The sequence below is a fragment of the Protopterus annectens genome, chromosome 8.part0 (assembly GCF_019279795.1).
Source record: "Protopterus annectens isolate FY-2018-M chromosome 8.part0, PAN1.0, whole genome shotgun sequence".
In the NCBI taxonomy this organism is placed as follows: Eukaryota; Metazoa; Chordata; order Ceratodontiformes; family Protopteridae; genus Protopterus; species Protopterus annectens.
Window position 1 is genome coordinate 1152029547 of NC_056741.1, and position 21237 is coordinate 1152050783.

Genomic DNA, 21237 nt, shown 5'->3' on the forward strand with positions numbered 1-21237 from the left:
TCTGTCCCTGCAAATGCCACCACCAGTTGGTCAGATTTCCTTTGAGGTTTAGTCCTGTCCTAGTAGAATCTAAGTTGTCTTTGCACGTCTAAGGAGTGCAGTATCCATTTCCCTTTGTTCTGTGGGTTAGGAAAGAAGGTTGGCAAATAAATGGACTGATTAAGGGCCACAATGGATACCACCTTGGGCATGAAGGAGGGATTGGTCCTGATGTACACCCTGTCCAGATACACTTCTTGCTGAAGTGATTGCTAAAAGGAAAGCTGTTTTCCAAGAGAGGAATTATAAATCCGCAGTGGCAGCTGGCTCAAAAGGAGAAAGGGTGAGCTTTTCCAATACAAAGTTAAGGTCCCAGGCTGGAGTTGGGGCTCTCCTGGGTGGTCGTAGATTTCTGGCTCCTCTGAGGAACGGCTTAAGCAGTGGATGAAAGAAGAGGGGAGGTTCTGTGTTATAATGAGCTGAAATGGCTGAGGCATGAATTTTGATGAAGGAGAAAGACAGGCCCTTGTGAAGCATATCAGTTAAGTATTGTAAAATCTGAGGTAAACTGGGCACTGCTGTGCTCATCCCTTGAGATTGGTTCCAGGCACAGAATCTTTTCCATTTTTCAGCATAAGATTTTCTAGTACTAGGCCTCCTTGCCTCTAAAATGATATCCAGCACTGGTTTACTGAGGGATGGTAAAGGTGAGATTATGTAATTAGCCGGGGTGCTAGGTTCAGTGTATGAAACTGAGGGTGCAGAATCTGGTTCTCCTGCTGAGACAATAGGGTAGGAATCTGAGGCAGGTGCCATGGGGCCAACAGTGACACACTGTGCAAAAGGGGTTACCAGTGTTGGCGTGGCCAGTCTGGTGCAATCAAAATCGTCCTTGGTTTGTCTGGTTTGATCTTTAGTTGTACTTTGGAGAGCAGAGGCAGAGGAGGAAAGGCATAAACTGATAGGTTTTTCCAGCTGAAGGAAAAAGCATCCACTTTCCAAGGTTTTTTGTGGGGAGTCCTTGTGCAAAATTTGTCCAATTGATAGTTGTGGGGGAAGGCAAACAGGTCTATATCTGGGCTCTCCCATTTGCTTGTCAACATGTTGAAAACCCTTGGTTCCAGCTTCCACTCGTGTGGGTCCATGAGGTTTCTGCTTAGTTCGTCTGCCAGTGTATTTAGTTTTCCTGGCAGGAATTGAGCTTGTAGATGCACTTGGTAGCTCAGGGCTGTGTTCCACAATGCCATGGCTAGTCTGCATAGGAATTAAGAATGTGTACCCCCCCTGCTTGTTTATGTACACATAACAGTGGTGTTGTCCGTCATTACCATTAATTGTCCTGGAAGAATGTGGTCCTTGAAGGCTGTCAGAGCATGCTGTACAGCTAATATTTCTTTCTGATTGATATGCAAGTGCATTTGACTTGGGTTCCATTTGCCCTGAATGCACTTCCCTGCCAGGTGAGCCCCCATGCATAATCTGATGTGTCTGTTGTTATGGTTTGGGCAGCAGGGAGTGGTGTGAATGGTAGGTCCCTTATTTTGGTGGCAGGCCTCTGCCCACCAAAGAAACTCTAGGCATAGGCAAGGTATGATAGGAATCATTGCTTCTAGATTCTGAGAATGTTGACACCATAGGCTTTTTAGATACCATTGTAGTTTCCTCATATGCAGTCTTGCATATGGAATCAGAAGAATGCAGGAGGCCATGAACCCCAAGGCTTGTAGTATTTGCCTTGCATATAGTAAGCTTTTTGTGGCCAATTGTTTGAAGTAGGTTGTCAAATTAATTTGTTTCTCTGGCGTGAGGAAAGCCATCTGGGAAGTTGTATTCAAGCTTGCTCTCAGGAATATGACTTGTTGATAGGGTACCAGGTGTGATTTCTTTTTGTTTATGGTGTACCCCAGACAAGTTAGCACCCTTTGTACAAAGGCCAGATGATTCAAAAGTATATCCTGGCTTTCTGCCTGAATTAAACAATCATCCAGGTATGGGTATATTTGAATATATCTTTGCCTGCAAAATGCGATGACTGGGGCTAGGCACTTTGTGAATACCCTGAGCGCAGTAGATAAGCCAAAGGGTAGGGCAGAGAACTGGTAATGATTGTAGCCTGCTTTGAAGCGTACGTATATTCTGCAAGATTCCCTGATTGGGATGTGCAGGTATGCTTCTTTTAAATCTAGTGCTACCATCCAGGCATATTTTCCTAGCATAGGAAGCAACTGGTGAAGAGTCAGCATCTTGAATTTTGGAATCACCAAATAGGTGTTTAGAGTAGACAGGTCCAGAATAGGACGCCATGAATTGTCTTTTCTGGGTACCAGGAAAAGTCTGGAGTAGAAACCTTGTCCTTTTTCCTCTTCTGGTACAGTCTGAATAGTCTTTATGTTTAAAAGAGAGAGTATTTGCTTTTGAGCCTCTTCCCACTGATTTGGGGGTAGATCTGGCCAAATTTGTGACGGTAATGTGTGGAAATGAAATCTGTATCCTTGGGACACTATATTTAAAACCCATTTGTCCTGGGTAATGAGTCCCCAGTTTTTGGCCTGCAGACCAATCTTTCCCCCTAAAGGAGCATTCAGTTGAGAAGTGCTTGGAAGTTTTAAAATCAAGTCATTGAGACAGGTTTCCACAGGGGGAAGTCTTACTACTCCCAGATTTGGAAGCGGAAGCCCCCCACTGCTTAGTCTTGTGCGTACCCTGGGACTGAAACGTGGGATTTCTGTTGTGTCTGGGTTTGGATTGAGAAGGCCTGGAAGGAGCCGGAAAGGACCAATTCTTAGAGGGCCAATGCCTACTAAATCTTGCAGGTTGAACTTGTAAGAAATCTTTAACAGTTTGCATAGATTTAGCTTTATCTTCCATCTTTTTAAGAACTTCCTCAGCTTTGTTGCCAAACAGGTGATCCTGATTTAAGGGTGCATCCAACAGTTTAGCTTTAACATGATCAGGCAAAGATTGCTCCTTAAGCCAGGCATGCCTTTTGAGTACAGGCCCAGTGACAGCAGCCATGTAAGAGGCCTCTAAAGAATCAAACCCACATTGCAAAGTATGTTTTCCAACCTGTTCAGCAGAATGCATTAAATCCTGTAATTCCTTATTTTCAGCACAGTCAGGAATCAACATCATTTTCTGTTTAAGCAATCCAATAATATGTTGTTGATACTTTAAGACCCTAATGGCCAAGGCTGCAGAAGTGTAAACATTCTTACCTCATCTATCCATCGCCCTGGAATCTCTATCAGAAGGGGTAGGGTTTTTGGCAGTAGAGGCCTTAATGCCCTTGGGTCCCTGTGAAATAGTCTCTGGATCTGCAATAGGATTTTTAAAAAGGAACTTGTGAGAATCAGGAACCCTGTAATATCTGTCAGGTTTTCTGGGAGCAGGGGGCAAACTAGATTGCAAAATGGCATCATCAACAATGTCTAGAACAGGAGGTATAGCTAAAGGCCTATGCTGAGGCAAGAGTAAGAAATCCCTAAGCCTCTTTTTCGAATCAGAAAAATCCTGGCTTTCCCAGTGGAAATGCTCCTTTAGAGAGTGCAAGGTTTCACCAAAAAAAAATCCTCTGGAGGGGAAGCAGAGAAAATAGAGTCCTCTGCATCAGAATCCTCATAAGTAGATAAGGGTAAATTCAGATAATCCGAAGAATCAGAATCCTGGTCAGAAGATTCATAAACAATTTCAGTCCTAGGCCTCTTAGAAGAGGGTGGTTTTCTTTCCCTGATTAAAGTTATAAGATCTTAAGCCATTCTTATCATTTATTTTTTAGGCATAGAGGCCTGAGCATGTGGCCTGGGCATCGGTTTTCTAGGCATGGTTCGAATTTTAGGCCTTAAAGAAGAAGGAGGCGTCGATTTAATATGCAAGTCTGTAGGGCCTGAATACACCCTCAGAAGCCGGTGCCTGCACAGCGGCTCCAGACCCATCCAAGGTAGAGACATCCGCAGGTTCCACAGTTGAAGCATCTCACGGCATACCGGACTCCGAATGGGTCTCAGTAGAGGCCTTCGAATCAGAAGTAGCGGGTATCCTGGGCTGCGAAAGCGCCTCACTGAGTACTGGCGAACTGGCGATTGGCTTAGGAGAAGAATCGTCGGCAGCTATGGACCCTAGCGGCCTGTCGGCCGACCGGCACTTGCGAACTGCTTCTGCTTCAGGCACCGCATGGCAAGAAAGACTGATGTAATGGCATCGGCTGCATGTTTTATACCCCTGACAACCTGACGTCATGGACGAAGGGACAGCAACTGACGCAGGACCCAAGACTTAGTTAATCAGGCCGACTGAGGGCTACTGCAAGCAGATAACCCAAATGTGATGACTGCAACAGTGAAACACGAAGAACATCTGCATCATGTTGCTGTGTATCTCACACTGGGCCTGGAAATGCGACCAAATTGTGTGACATATAAATTGGAATTGGATTTAGCAACCGGGATCGTCTCTGCTGAATGTTCAACCTTAAGGACGTTATGAACATCATCAAAAACAGTAGTGGGAATCAAAACACATTCTGGAAAAGGAACACTGTCTGAATCACTCTCAGATTTAGAATCTATATTCTAAGAACATTGCTGCGGTAATGGTTCTGATACAGGAAGTAGATGCCTGCGATTTCTCCTGTCCTCCACACCCTTGGATTTCACAAGACAGGATCTCATCTCTTCACATATACTTGTTACTTGACCAACCCAGTCAAAACCTTTCACAGTTTCTATCCTCACTCTACTACTTTCAATGGACGAATAAATTTGCTCGATTTGTAGTAGCTAGACTTCTGGAAAGAACGCTTTCTAAATAATTGGGCTTTGATTGCTTTGTTTTTAGCTTTAGGCTTCAATAAACTGGAATTGATAGGCAATGTAGTTCTGGTTTGCCTAGATAGAAGTCTCTGAGCAGGTGAGCCAAGTATATTGTCACAGGGTATTTTTCTGAAATTGAATAAATTAAAAAAAAATCGGTACTGTCAGGCTTTGTCTTCTCCAGTAATTGCTTTGCAGTCTGTACTGCACGTTTAGCTAGTCCATTTGACTGTGGATATTCTAGACTACTAGTAAAGCCCCATTCTCTTGCAAATTTCTGAAACAACTGACTGGTAAATTGGGTACCACTGTCAAAGATGAGCTTTTGTGGACTCCCATGGACTGAGAAATGACATTTCAGCTTGGTAATGACAGAAGTGGATGTTAGGTTAGGTAGTAAATCGATCTCAAACCAGTTTGAATAAAAGTCTACCAGTACTAAGTAATGTTGATTGTTCCACTTGAATATGTTAGTGGCTACTGCTGACCAAGGTAGATCAGGAGCTTGACTTAGCTGAAGTGGTTCTTTCTGCAAATGCGGTTTAGTACTATTGCATACTGAATAAGAAGAAAGTACTCTATCAATGTATTTTGCTAGAGAAGTTCAAAATACTAGTCCTCTCACCTTTCTTTTGGTAGCTTAGGAACCTGGGTGACCACGATGCAAAATCTAGATGTATTCTTGTTGTACGGAAGCAGGAACAACAATTTTAGGACCTTTGAAAATAATGCCATCTTCCATCAACATCTCATCTCTGTAAGGAAAGTAGGGTTGCACTTCAGGTGGTACATTAGATTTCTTCAACGGCCATCCAGCATTAAATGTAGTGGTTGAGCTTTTGCAAAATTGGATCATTCTTTGTATGGTTTCTCAGCTCATCAAGTCTTCTGGGAGAAAAATTACACAATTTCATGATAAAGTCAAAATTTTCTGCGTCAAGCTGTTCCATTGTTTTTCTGGACAAGCTGGATAAGGTATCAGCCAGATAGAGAAGTTTGCCTTTTGTATAGACCATTTTGAAGTTGTACTTTTGCAATTTAAGCATCATTATTTGCAATCTTGCTGGAGCTGAATGCATACACTTCTTTAAAATAGTAACTAGAGGTTGATGATCAGTTTCAATCTGAATATCTTGACCACAGATATAATCATGAAACTTGGAACATGCAAATACTATTGCCAACAGTTCTTTCTCAATATGAGCATACTGCATTTCAATTTGGGTAAGTGTTCTAGATGTAGAGGCTACTGGCCTACCCTCTTGAAGAATAACTGCACCAAGACCAAATTTTGAAGCACTGCAGGAAAGAGTTACTGGTTTGCTGACATCATAGTATCTTAATGTAGGTGGAGTAGCAATTTTCTGCTTACGGTCTTCAAATGCTTTCTGGTGGTGTTCTAACTATGACCATGTAACATTCTTACTTGTTAGCTCTCTCAAAGGGGCTGTCAACTCATTAAAGTCTGGTATAAACTTGCCTAAATAGTTGACCATACCAAGAAAACGTTGTAGAGCTTGCACTTTATCTGGTGCTGACATCTCAAGAATGGCTGCTTGCTTGGATGGGTCTGGTCTCAAGCCAATGCTAGTAAATAAATGACCTACATATGTAACATCTGCTAGTCTGAATTTGCACATTAGAGGGTTAAGCTTTAAGTTCAGTTCACGTGCTCTGTTTAGAACGCTCAAGATTTCTGTCATGCTCTGCTTCACAATTGCTTCTGACTAATAAATCATGTACTATTATGGCACAAGGATAACCTGAAAAAATTTGTTCCATTGCACGCTAAAAGACTTCACTCACAGAATTTATTCCAAATGGCACCCTAAGAAATCTGTATCTTCCAAATGGGGTACTGAATGTAGTCAGTAATGAAGACTTGCGATCGAGCATCACGTGCCAAAATGAACTTTTTGGATCTAAGACAGAAAAAACTGTGGCATTTGGCATTAGAGCTGCGACTTCTTCGAATGTACGTATGGGATGACGAGGTCTTTTCAGTGGTTTGTTCAAATCTGTTAGGTCAATGCATATTCTGATTTCGTCTGAGCCTTTTTTGTAAGCTGCTACCAAAGACAACACCCAATCGGTAGGTTCTGTAACTGGACAAATTACACCTTGCTGCACCATTTTGTCCAACTGAGCTTTGACTTTATGCTGCATAGCTATCAGAACTTTTCTTGCAGGTCTGACCACTGCACTGATCTCTGAGTCTAATTACACAGAATACACAACTGGAAGTTTGCCCAACTTGTCATCGAAAACATCAGCATACTTTGAAAAAATAGTATTAGTGAAGCTGGAACTTTGACATGTGCTTATTTGATGAACTTGTTTGGAAAAAGAAAGATTCATTCTCAAACTGTCTCTGAGATCCAATAATGACTGCACAGGTTTTTGAACTACACAGAACAATAAGTTATAACAGTTCTTGGTCACATAATGTGAAAGCACTACTGAGTCTTCAGTCTGAATTTCTTCTCCTCCATAAGCAACAAGTTTCGCGCAACTGGTCACATTTAGTTGTTCACCAGCTCTCACCTTAGCAAACGTGTCTGCTGACATAATGAACCAGTGTTTACTTTGAGCCCGACAGATTTACCATTGATCTGGACAGTACAAAACACCTCATTCTTTGCCAGTAAATCTACTGCATCAATCTTTTCACCAATCACTCACACACCATCTACATAGAAAGCAAGACTGTTGCAGTTCAACTTGATCAATTTGCTTTTTCGAATGATCCTTCTTTAGAACAGTGTGGGGCTTACCTGATTTACAAAATTTAAAAAATTTTTTTTATTTCTTACATTTATGGCACCACTGACCAAATGCTAAGCACTTTTCTCTTTTAGACTCACGGCTGGCACCAAATGCGACCGTTAACAATAAAGGCTGATTTGAGTTTTACAGATTCACCCTTGTACGGCACTGAGAATGCTCCTTTAACTGAACTAGTCTTAGAACTTGCTGGAAGACTGCGGGTTTTCCTTGCCACACCTACAGGGGCTACAGCTGCCACGTGTTTAGGCCTGTTTCTACCTGCCACATGTTGCATGCTGTCTGCATATTTTCTGGAGCCTGCCAAAACCAAGCTCTTATCACTTGCAAGCATATTTGTGTGCCTTTCTGTAACTTCATGAATCTGACAAATCTCAATAGCTTTGCTCAGTGTTAAATCAGTGTCACAAAGCAAAATCTTTCTCACAGCAGCATTATTAATACCACCCACAATTCACCAAACTTACATGTTTTTCCTTTACTGCTCAGGTCAGTAATATAAGCTGCAAAAGTTTCTTCTTGCTTTTGATCTCTTGTGTAAAACAAATGCCTCTACAATGTAACATTGGTCTGGAGGTCGCACATTTCTCTACATATGCACTTCACTGAGTCTTCCCTTGATTCAGCCTGTACAATAATATGACAATTTTCCCCTTCACCTTCATATACTGCTGGTGCATATACAAATGAACGCAGTCTTTCTATGGCCTCTGACCCTGCTAGATTTAGCAAAATGAATGCCCTGGAGTGTGCATCCTTATCAGAATAAGCTGCTTGTATGAATGTATCGTACGCCACCAATTCTCTGCAATATTTTGATCAAATACAAGTGGTAGCGGTTTAAAAAACCTTTTGCCATATTAAATCAAAGTGAAGACTTTTGCTAGTGCGCACGAACACACACACATGCATGCACACACATACATATGCTTGAAATTTATGCTAGTACCTGTAACTATGCCCAATAGCACAACAAGCCTCTGTATAACAGAACTTTGTGAAATACATTTCCTGGGCACTGGAATACTCTTGAAATCACCTTACTGTAAAAGTCACTTATTTTAAGAAACATTTCAAATAACTGCACTATGAGAATAAACTCGGCAGAAGAAACTCAGAGTAAGAAACATTTCGAAGTAATTGCACTTTGCAAATAAACGGTACACAGCACACTGAAATTTCCCCAAATCGGCAGTACTTTGCTAAACAACTCTGTATAGTGTAAGAAACACTCTGCAAACAGACACACCCAGCACAAGAAACTTTTCTAAATGGCTGTATTTGACTGCACTTTACGAAATAGTGGCACTTAGCACACAACAAACTCTTCGGAATAAATGCACACTAATAAAAGCACACTGTAAGAACTTTTGCACACTTTGAGATACTACAAATAACTCTAGTTATACTACTCAGAGCTCCAATCAATGCAAAGTGGTAGTTTATGTGAGAAAACAGTAATTAGCCAAAAAACATGCCGTCCACTTGTTTCATTTACACTCAATGTGCCCTTTCTGCCTGTTGTTATATTCGTTTTGCTCATTTAATCTCTTTTCATGCCCATTATATTTTCTCCTGCTCACTATAACTCTAAACATGCTAATTTTACTTTATAAAATGCTGGTTTTACAATTCTGAGGTAATTCTGAACCCTTTATGTGCTTTTCTGATGCTCGTTTTATCAGAAATCTTAATTTCAAACATTATGTTTAATTAATAAACTTTTTTATGCGTCTCGTTTAACCATAATGTTTCATCTGAGTAGTTGTTCTTCATTTGTCTTTAACCTGTGGGTTCACGGATCCGTATCAGATCCGATTCGGACGCATATCCAGCATCTGATCTGAGTTCAAAGCTCCTCCCCTTACCCATAATGCCCCTGTCTCCTTCCTCCCTTCAGATCGAAAACAAAGAGAAGGACAAAAGAGCACCCCGAAGGTATCCACCATCTATACTTATATAGCCAACAAACAGTTTAGACAAGGCTGTGGGAAGGAGGGGGGATGGTTGAGGACAAATGAAGAACAACTACTCAGATAGAACGTTATGGTGAGTACATAACATCTTTATCTGAAGTAGTTGTCTTCATTTGATCTTCAATCTGTGGGACAGAGTACCCAGCTACTAGACACCTGGGAGGCCCTCATGGAAGGATATTCTGGAGCATGGCAGAGGCAAAGGATGTCCTGTTCCTGGATACTATGTCCAACTTATAATGTGAAATGAAGATATGAGATGAGGACCAAGTAGCTGCAGAACAAACATCATCCAACGAAACTCTGGACCAAAAAGCCTCAGAAGTGGCCATAGATCTGGTAGAATGTGTTTTCACCTGACCTGGCAGGGAAATCCCCCTGACAGAATATGACCAAATGATAGAATGGGAAATCCAACAGGCAATAGTAACTTTGGAGACTGGTTTCCCTAAAAAGGGTTTGGAGTAAGAAATGAAAAGCTGGTCAGGCTTACGAAATGCTTTTGTCCTGTATAAACAGAAATGTAACTGTCTGTGTAGATCCAATAAATGCAATTTATATTCTCCCTTATTTTGAAAATTTGGAAAAAATGACCAGGAGATTGATCACCTGATTAATGTTGGCCTCAGAAGCTATTTTGGGAAGAAAAGATGGTTTAGTGCGCAAAGACACCCTGCCCTTATGAAAAATCATATAGGGGACACTGACCAAAATGGCTTGAAGTTCCGACACTCTCCTGGCAGAAGTAATGGCAACTAAGAATGCAGTCTTCCAGGACAGAACTTGCAGATCCACCAAAGCTGCAGGTTCAAAGGGGGGGGGGGGGGGCAAAACTAAGGCCTGAAGCACTAACGTAAGATCCCATGGTGGCGTAGGATCCTTCACCAGGGGTCTCAGAAGAAAGGCACCTTTAAGGAAAGTCTTGCAAAGCTTTGAAGATGCCAAGGTAGTCATATTTCCCCCCACGTGAAAATTAGAAATTGCAGCCAGTTGAACTTTGACTGTGGACAAACTGGTGCCTTGTTGAAAAATCCCAGATAAGAATTCCAACACTGCAGAAACTGGTGTAGCAAAGGGATCCAATGCACACTGCGAAGCCCATAGAGAAAAAACGTTTCCACTTGCTGTAGTATACCTTCCTGGTGGAAGACTTATGAGCTGCCACCAGAATTCTTTTGATGGGAGAAGATAAACCGGGAGTCCTGATAATCATGGGAACTGCAGCAACCAAGCAGTGAGCTTTAGACTGTCCAGGTCTGGATGAGGAATACCTGAGGGATGAGAAATGAGATCCGGAACTGGATCCAATGTCCATGGTGGAGCCACCAGATGACACCACAGAGAGAGAAACCAGAATGGCAAGGCCAGAATGGGGCAATGAGGATCAACAAAGCTCCCCAGCCTGCAAGCTTTCTGAAGAAATTTTGGTATCAATGGTAGAGAAGGATAAGCATACAGAAGACTGGGAGGCCAAGCATAAATCAGAGTGTCTCCAGGGGGTTCTCCCTGAGGGGGATTCAGAGCGAAGAACTCGCTGCATTTCGCATTGGAAGGAGAGGCGAATAGATCGCAGCAAGGTTGACTCCACTTGTGAAAGATCTGTTCTACTATTACTGAAGGATTCAGAGACCACTCGTAAGGCATCAGGATAGATCTGTTGAGCCTGTCCGCTAGAATGTTGTACCGTCCCGGAATGTGCGTTGCCATGAGAAAACGACATCGCCCATTCCCACACTTTCATGGCTTTGCGACAAAGGGGGTAAGATCTGGTTCTCCCGTTTGTTGATGTACCAGACCACCAACATACTGTCTTGTCTGGATAGCAATCATTCCTGAGGGAAGATGGGCATGAAGAGCCTGCAACGTGAGAAGCACCACCCTCCTCTCCAGGATGTTGATATGCAAACTACTGTCGTAGCTGTACCACGTGCCTTGAACTGTCCTTCCAGAGCAACACCCCCCCCCCCAGCTGGGAGGCGTCTGTAGTCACCGTAGCCTTGGGGAATGGTGGGAGAAAACGATGTCCCCAGACCAGGTCAGGGAAATGAATCCATCACCGAAGAGAGTCCCTGCACACTCGAGAGATTCGAAGAGGATGAGACAACGGTTGATCTAACAGGGACCACTGAACAAAAAGGGTCCACTGAAGGATCCGCATATGAAGACGCACCAAGGGTAAAAAATTGATTATGGCCACTATGGACCCCAACACCTGTAGTACTACTTCTGCTGTCGGAGAGCGAGTTTGAAGAACGTAAAGAACATGTAGCTTCAGACTGCGTATCCTGTCTGAAGTAAGGCAAACTTTTATCTGAATTGTGTCTAACCGAGCCACAATGAAGTCTAAGGTATGAACTGGGGCCAGAGATGATTTGCTGAGATTGATGGTGATGCTTAACCTCTGGGCTAGTAGAAGAAAGGAATCCCTCGCTTGACAAAGTTGATGCCTGGAAGGGGCAGCAAGGAGCCAATCTTCCAGGTAGGGGAAAACCTGAATGCCCTGGAGTCTCAGGTGAGTCGGTACTACTGACATCACTTTGGTGAACACCATGGGGGCTGTGGTGAGTTCAAAAGGAAAGTGCTCTGAACTGATAATGACTGGCTCCTAGCCAGAAGCGGAGAAACCTCCAAGAGCACCTGTCCATCTTGATAGGATAGTACACATCCTGGAGGTGGATCGAGCAAATCCAGTTGCTCTCCTGCAGAAAGGGCAGAATAGACTGAAGTGTGACCATCTGGAATTTCGTTCTGGCCACTGACAGGTTCAAGGTGGATAGTTCCAAAATGGGTCCTAGGTCCCCCGTTTTCTTTGGCACCAAAAAGAACTTGGAATAAATGCCTGATTCGGAGTGGTTGAGGGGGATGGGTTGGATGACTTGCTTTCTTAGCAGCTTTGCTATTTCCAGTGCTGCATCCTCCCTGTGCACGGGTGGAATGTCTGGGAGGTGTTTCGGTGGTAGAGGTGGCTCTGGGAATAAGACTGAATAGCCTCTGGATACAATCTGCAACATCCAATGATGTATTGTGATGGACTCCTGCTCCGTTAGGTGTAGCGACAACCGGCCCCCGACTGTCTCCAGAGACGAGCAGTCAGGCAACATTTCAGGGTTGCTGCGTGGGTCTGTCCGAGAAAGGTTCTCGAGACCCATAATTTCTCAGACCTCTTCTCCTCTAGGGAGACGTCTATCATATTCCCCTCTGCCCCTGGAGGAAGATGAGTCCCGAGTATCACTAACCTCTCCAGTAACAAGAATGCCAAAATAATTATCTGGATAAATGCTTAAGCATTATTTACTTCAGTCATATGTCTTAACGTTTTACATATTTCCAAAGTGAGCTGTACATAAAACAGATTACATTTTGCCACCTTACTTATGTAATCATCCAAACATGGAGATGCTTCCTTTTGTGTGTGTGTGTGTGTGTGTGTGTGTGTGTGTGTGTGTGTGTGTGCGTGTGTGTGTGTGTGTGTGTGTGTGTGCGTGTGTGAGACCCAGAAGTTTAAGAGAAAAACTAATTATGATTTTGTTTCATTACATGACAGGCTGGGTAAAACAAAATTCATTCTGACATATAAAACAGCAATTGACTTAATTTTTGTAGTGCACTGCATTCCACACAAAAGGCCTTGAATATGTTCAAATGCGAGCAAGCTGCCCGAATGTCATCACAGTTTCATATCAGTTTAATGCATGACAAACATTAAACCATACACTTAAACTGCAATTTATATTATTTAAATGTTTACTGCCAGACTAGCTCATAACTCATTTACATGTGATTTTCTGGCAGCTAATTTCAGTTAATTTTCCCCGATTCACTTAATTAGAACTTTCAATCAAGAAAAGAGAATGGTCCCCTAAATGTCTTGTGGCTGGCATGACATTTTCTTGTCATTAAAATGTGCAACCTATGATGAGTGAAGCTTTTTTTCTGTAATGAATTGCTGTATACTATATCACTACAAAACAGAAAACTAACCATATGGAATTATCCCTCCAAACATATGCTTTACAAAAATATGTGTTTCAAAAAAATAAACTACTGAGGAATAAAAGTGTTCTGCAAGTTCTGCAAAAAGTAAAACAAACAAACGGACTTATATGGTCTACCTAGTACCGATTTCAACGGCATTTCATCTTATTAAACTACTGAATGTCTCAAGAGGATCTGTAAAGATGTACTTTTTAAGATCACAAAATACTGCTGACACTAATTACATAAAACCCATTAGAACAAAATGTTTCAGAATAAATAAAAGTTTCCTATGTCTTGAGGACTTCCCACTCGTTCGCAAAGTGCATTCCTGGTTCCCAGATCATTCGCTGCCAAACAGAAGATAACCGACCGTTATAACCGAGAGCATTTGAGCAGCTTGCAGCTGAACAGTAGATAACCAAGATCATGTGAAAGCACAAGTACAAGGAATGTGCTGTAAAGAAAAACTTTTTATCATGGACTTGGTAAAGGATTTCATCTTTCACTACTAGAACCATAAGGATTTGGAGAACTAGTCAGCAGAAAGGAACTTTGATTGCCAGATAATAAAAAAGTATAGTATAATAGTTTGCATTACATAAAGTCCATTAGCACAAAATGTTCCAGAATAAATAAAAGTTTCCTATGTCTTGAGGACTTCCTGCTCGTTCGCAAAGTGCATTCCCAGTTCCCAGATCATTCGCAGCCGAACAGAAGATAACCTTTATAACCGAGAGCATTTGAACAGCTTGCAGCCGAACAGTAGATAACCAAGATCATTTGAACAGCCAGCCCTTGAGCGCCCAGCAGGAAATGAAGCTCAATTACGAGAGGATGACAGCCCTGACGGAGCTGATGTCATTGCGCACGTGATGACGTTAGCTCAAAAAGTGAAAAAAATAAAGACAAACAGGATAAAACTGGAAATGAAGGGGTGCCACTTGGGAATCGTGGCACCCCATTATTTCGACCCCAAAACTCAGTAAAAACAGAGTAATTCGGTGCGGTTGGGAGGTATGGCTCCAACACACTCGGAGCAGACACCAACCCATCGGATCTGACGCTGAGGCCACAGCTTCGAGAGCATGTCAGTTCCAACCTGCTCAGGGTAGGAGCTTTGAGCTTGGATCAGATGCTGGATATGCAGCTGAGTCGGATCCGATATGGACCTGTGAACCGACAGGTTGAAGATCAAATGAAGACAACTACTTCAGATTACGTGTTGTGCCCTTGAAATGTTCCGTTTTATCTTTTTTATACAACAAATCATTCGCACAAGTTTTCATTAACTTTAGTTCGTTTCTGGCCCTTTTTTGCATTTAGTTCACTTAGTTTGCCTTCACCATTAACTCTGAACGTCGTGGCTCTGAATAGCTGTCTCTGGAATCCCGGTTCTGACACCATGTCACTCGTCTAGTCAAGATGAAGTAGACGAACACTGTGGGTTCTGTTTAAGCAGCTTAATTATATACAAACTTATATACAAACTAGTTGTCTCATGCATAGACATTCACACTCTGGCTGTACTCACAAAATGGCAATGACGCTAGCACATGCCTGCTATATATATATATATATATATATATATATATATATATATATATATATATATATATATATATATATATATATATATATATATGGATCCCTATCACAACACCGACACGCCACAAAGCAGACACCCAAAACACCGACACCAAAGACTGAAAACGCACAAAACCGACAACTCACAAAACCGAACACCATAACACCGACACCCAAAACACCGACACACAAAACGTAAGCTACACATTACACACAACTATACATGCACTAACTGTAACCCAAACCCTAACCCTAAAGTCCATCACTATCGCACACTTACCCTAACCGCACCCTAACCCACTTAACCCGCCCTTAAACCTAAACTCCGTCACTATCGCACACTTACCTTACCCGCACCCTAAGTCCGACACTACCGCACACTCACCTTTCCCAAACCCTAACCCTAAATCCCTCACTATCTCACACTTACCTATCCGCTCCCTAACACTAAATCCCTCACTATCGCACACTTACCGAGTCGAGCTCACACGTTGCCCATGTCGGTGTTTCGGCTGTCGGGATTTCACCTTGTCTATCATCTGTCTCGTCGGTCTTCTGGAGTCGGTCTTCTGAGCGTCGGTGTTTTGGCGTGTCGATCAAGTCAAGGGGAACCATATATATATATATATATATATATATATATATATGTACATTCAGGTCTTAGAAATACTTCTTAAAGGTACAACACATATGCTATTCTACAAAACCCAAAGGGGCATTTATCTGAAAACAGCTTGTAACCAAGCACAGAAGAATGTTCAGACTGACGTTCAATGACGGCATTCATACTGGTGGCAAAAAAGTTCTGAGATGCGTGCATCTGTAAGCCACCATTATACCCTACACCTTGTGCAGGGAGTATATGTGTGATGTACAATACCTATAAACTTTAAAGACTTTGGTACACTGTCCTGAGATTGGGCTATCCTTAGCAGGAGATCCCTTATGTAAGGAATACTGCAACAGAGCTATGGAAGGGACATCTTACTGTCTAGGGCTATCGGTACTGCTAGATCAAGAAAGTATGTTCGCAGTCTTAAGTGCCTCCCCCAGTCTGGACTTAATTACATCAGTTTCATACTAGTCCTTTTGCTAATGGAAGATTGATTCTTAGGTTTTATATGAGAGAACTTATTTTGGTGACTGCAGCTTTCCTTACACAAAAGTCCCCTTACAATGTTTTATCTTTTCGTACACCCTGGGAGAAGGACAGATGTTACCTTATCTCTGCTCTGTGGAATGTGAGAGTTTTACTATTTCTTTTCATGGACACAACAAGCTGGACCAAAGAGAATGTAAACTTAGTCAAAACCAAGTGACATTCTATCTTCTGCAGCTTTTTTTTTTAAGAATAGCTAAGTGTCCAGATGTGAACTCTGTGCTTCAGGGTTGCCAGAAAAAAATTTAAGATGGACACTGCCTGGAATTGTGCAGGAGGAATTAGGCAGTGGGTGTGCAAATCTTGTAATTGTACCCAGTCAGCCACAGTGGCACTAATTTATATGGTGCTACAGTCCTATCTTGATGAAGATAAGAGGTGATGGATCACACACTGAACAGAAATAAACAAAAGTTATGTACTTACCATAATGACAGATCCATTCACCATGGCCAGATCAAACTCATACCTGTGAACTCAAAGGTTGAACTGGATGAAAAAAGACAACACTGGATCTCCTGTCATATTTGCAAGGGTTTTAAAATGAAAACCAGCAGGGACTAATGCACTAATGAGTTCTGTTCTGTAGCTGGAAAGAACTGTGCAGCTTATGGAGGTGTCAACCCTTATGTATGTCCTGTAGATATCAGACAATGAGTAGGACTGTTGGAAATCTGATATCAGGAGCCTGTGCCTTGGTGTATATCTACTGTCAAGACATACCTGAACTAAAATCTTAATATGTTTTCTTGTTTTCTGTTTACTAAAGATGTGGACATAATCATCCTTTTGATTTCATGGAGTCAACCAGTGCTCTTAGTAAATGAAGGCAAGGAATCTGTAGGAGCTCATTACCTTTATTAGATGAATCCCAGTTATACTGTGATAAAAGAAAAAAAATCTCATCATTTTTAGGTTAATAAAACTACATTTTGCAATCAGTACACCAGACAGAGTATATGCTACTACATCAGCACCTTACCCAATGGCGGTTTCTTACCATATAATAACCTGTGTGATATCCACTCATATACCAAGCAAGCAGCATACAAGATAGCGACATGCTGTCTTCATCGTCATTAGGGTACAGTGGTGGTGGTGGTGGTGGTGGAGAAAATGTCTGTTCAAAGGAAGAAACAAAAAAGCAACATTAATGCTTTACGTGTGGTCTGTGTCAACATCTAGACCCCTCCAAGTACACAGCTACTACACATCTTAAATATTTTGCCAACATACACCACACCGTCAGCAGTCAGGAAAGAAAAGTAAAATAAATCCCAGCCACCTAGAGACAACTTTTACAACGTCAAGTGATTAGCCCTTACACTGCGCACAATCTGTGATCCATGTTCTCTTACCTGGAAGATACTGAGCACCACACCTGATACTCAAAGCTGTTGGTCTACAAAACTCTTCCCCCAACAGGCACAATGTAGAGTCTGTGCTGCTGCCCACAACTCTAATACTTGGCAAGTTTCAGCTGGAAAACTTCCAGCATGTTTCTGGGAGGTGGGAGGAAAATACAGTTGTGTCTCACTTGCCATAATTGTTGCTGTTCGAGTAGATCAATGTTGCAGTACTAATTCTCAGGACATTCTGTCGTATAGAAACCTGTGACTAGGCCGATTTCCATACTCTTAGCATCATCTCAAGCCAAAGACTGTTTATGACCAATGTCTGGACATTGGGGTATAACAAGAGAGTCTACTGGCGCCACCTTCAAGTCGTTCTCAGCCAGGAAAGCAGTTTGATGCCCAAGGATAGCACAACCTCACTGTCTGATCTTGGTAGTGAATGCAAAAAAGGAAGAAACAAAGGGAAAAGGTTGGGATGAGCAAAATGGACAATAAGAAGCAGGAGGAGTCCCTACTTAGATGAGGGGTAAGAGGAAGGGAGGGAATATGTACTGCAACATCGAGCTATTCAAACATCTACAATTATAGTAAGTGGGAAAAAAAATTAATTATGTTCTTTGTAATCAATGTACTAATCTTTGGGCAGATTCCCAAAGCTGCCCCAAGGTTGAAGTACACAAGTAGTGTTATTAGGAAACAATATTTTGTAGGATGGGAGAGGAGAACCCTGCCCTGGCCCTGGATGCCTAACCAAAATTGTAATATTTTGTGAAAGTGTGAACAGAGCTCCAGGTGGCTGCATCTAGGATTGTTTGAGTGGATACTCCTTTGAGGAAGGCAGTAGCAGTTGCCCCATGCCTGGTGGAGTGTGCTCTAATGTGGCCAGGCAGAGGCCTTCCATGGTGTGTATAACACAACCTGATGCAATTTGCAGTCTACTTTGAAATGTTTTGCTATGAGATGGGTCTGCCCATTTTTCCTTCCGCAAAGGATATCAACAACTGGTTTGCCCTAGCTGCAGTCATTGTTCTGTCCAGGTAGTACCTGATCTGTCTGCAGACATCCAATGAGTGGAGGATTCTTTCCACCTTGTTCTGTGCATTTGAGAAGAAAACTAGCTGATGGATTGCTTGTTTAAGGCTGAGTTCAGAAACCACTGTGGGCACAAAATGAAGGGTTAGTTCTGAGGGTTACCCTGTCTTTGTAGAAGACAGTGAATGGCTCCATATTCATGACAGCCCTGCAGTTCAAAGACTCTTCTAGTTTATGTGACAGCTAAAAGAAAGGTCGCCTTCCAGGTGACAATCTTGAGGGGAAGCAGAGGCAGCTGGTTCACAGGGCATCTCATGCAGGGTTAGGGTCCCTCCTGGAAGGTTTTTAAGTGCATCACCCCTCCCAGAAACAGTTTCATGTGTGGGTGAGAGTAAAGTGGCGAGGTAGTCTACAAGCAAGCTAAAATTGCTGATGCATGAACCTTTATGCTGGATGGAGAAAGGTGCCGTTCAAATAGGTCACCATGTAAAGAAATAGTGAATGAATGTCTATTTGAGCTGGAATAGTCTGTTGGCTGTGACACCATATGGAGAATATTTTCCATTTTGCCATGTATGACCTGGTGTTCACTTTCTTGTCTCCTTAGGAACAGACAACACCTCCTTAGGGTAAAGCATCGGGGTGGGTGCCATGGCCCAATTCTGTAGGCAGATAAAGAGATGTCAGGTTGGGGTGGAAAACCAATCCTCTGATTTGGATGAGAATATCGGAGTCCTTCATTCTCACGGAGGGTGAGGAGTAGAGAGAACCAATGCTGTCTGTGCCAGAAGAGGGCTACCAGAATCATGCTGGGTCTGTCAGTCCTGGTCTTGGTGAGCACCCTCAGAATCGAAGGTAATGGGGGAAGACGTACATGAATTTCTTGCTCCATGAGAAGGAAAAAAACTTCTATCTTCCAGGCTCCCCTCCAGTTGGGTTCTGGAGCAGAATCTCAGAAATTGTTTGTTCTGGGAAGAGGCAAACAGGTATACAGATGCAATTCCACACAGCGTAGTGAAATCTAGGAACACATCCCTTTTCAACATCCACTCACTTGGGTCTACTAAGTCCTTGCACAGGGAATGTGATGGAATAATGCTGTGGTCTGGTATGTATGATGTAGTGAGATGGATCCGCAATTCCAGGACCAGCATCCAGATCTGCCTGGTAAGGCTGCACAAGGGGTAGGACATGCCACCCCCCTATTTCTTTATGTACCACATGACTGTGGTACTATCTGTCCAAACTTGCAGGGTTCCTGGACCCAAATGCAGTCATAAAGCTTTCATGGCCAGAAAAACCGTGACCATTTCTTCAGACTGATGTGCAACTGTCGCTGTTTTGGGGACTAAATGCCCTGTAACCTCACTGGACCTAGGTGGATTCCCCAAGCTACATCTAAGTTGTTTGTGGTGATGGATTTGTCTGCCAGAAGCAGAGTGAAGGTTGTTCCTGGGTTGTTTTGTATGGTGGATTTCCACCGCAGAAGCACCTTCTTGAGGCATGGGAGCAAGGGAAGAAGGGTTTCTAGGGGCAGATAGTGCTGTTCCTAGACATTTTTGAGAAACCACTGGCACTTCCTCATGTGAATCTTTGCTAAAAGGACCATTAGGATACATGAAACCATGTGCACTAGGATCCTTAAGAAATTTACGGCTGATATAAGTTGCTTTGTAACCAAGTGGTTACAGTACTCTGTGAGGAAGACTATCTTGCCCTAAGGGAGGAATGCCTTTTGTTGGATGGAGTCTATCATGGCTCCCAGAAACAGAATCCTTGTTTGTGTAGTCATCTGAGACTTCTGTATGATCAGCACGAGACCCATCTTTGGAAGCAGTTTACAGAGGTCTGGAGGACATCTAGGGACTCTGAAGTGGACCTTCCTTGGATGAGAAAATCATATAGGTAGGGACAGTTGTGCATCCCCAGAATTCTGCAATGTGTTATTAGGGGAGCCAAATATTTTGTGAACACCCTTGGGGTGTTAAAGAGCCCAAATGGTAGAGCAAAAAAACTGAAAGTGGGAGCCTAAGGTAACGAAGGAAATATTTTCTGTGGCAAACAGCTATAGGTACATGAAAGATAGTCATCCTTTAGGCATCCAGAAAAATCATGGGCAAAAGCTTTTGCAGAGTATCTATCTTGAATTTTGGCATGTAAAGGAAAATATTTAGCACTACTGATATCTAGGATAGGTATCCAGGTTCCTTCTTTTCCTAGGAACAAGTAGAGTATTGAATAAAAACCTTTCCCTCTCTACCTGATGAAATGACTGTATGGGCCCTTGCCCAGATTCGGCAAACCTCAGGCTGACTGCCTGGCTTCTCCAATTCCATTGATAGCCAGATAACCAATGCTGTCTTACCCTATCCATCATATTACTCACCATAACATTCCATCTGTGTTGTTCATTTTTCATTCCTCCTCAACTGATAGGTTTGAATCTGTTCCCTTGGATCTGACTCAGCCATTGCTAAAGCTTGTGGCAACAAGGAACTCTCAAGCTTCTCCCTTACCCACAATGTACCAACTGCAATTACCTCAGAACTTGCTTGCTGCTTAGAAAAGTAAAAGACAGAAAT

The 21237-nt window shown here is 42.5% G+C and overlaps 1 protein-coding gene across 1 annotated transcript in view; it reads right to left on the reverse strand.

Moving 5' to 3' along the window:
* Positions 1 to 21237, reverse strand: part of LOC122808416 (survival motor neuron protein-like) — a 797372-nt gene that overhangs the window by 290264 nt on the left and 485871 nt on the right. Inside the window, exon 6 of the mRNA XM_044079379.1 lies at positions 17269 to 17388. Within this exon, the coding sequence (XP_043935314.1) occupies positions 17269 to 17388 (120 nt within the window). The remainder of the gene's footprint in view (positions 1 to 17268; positions 17389 to 21237) is intronic.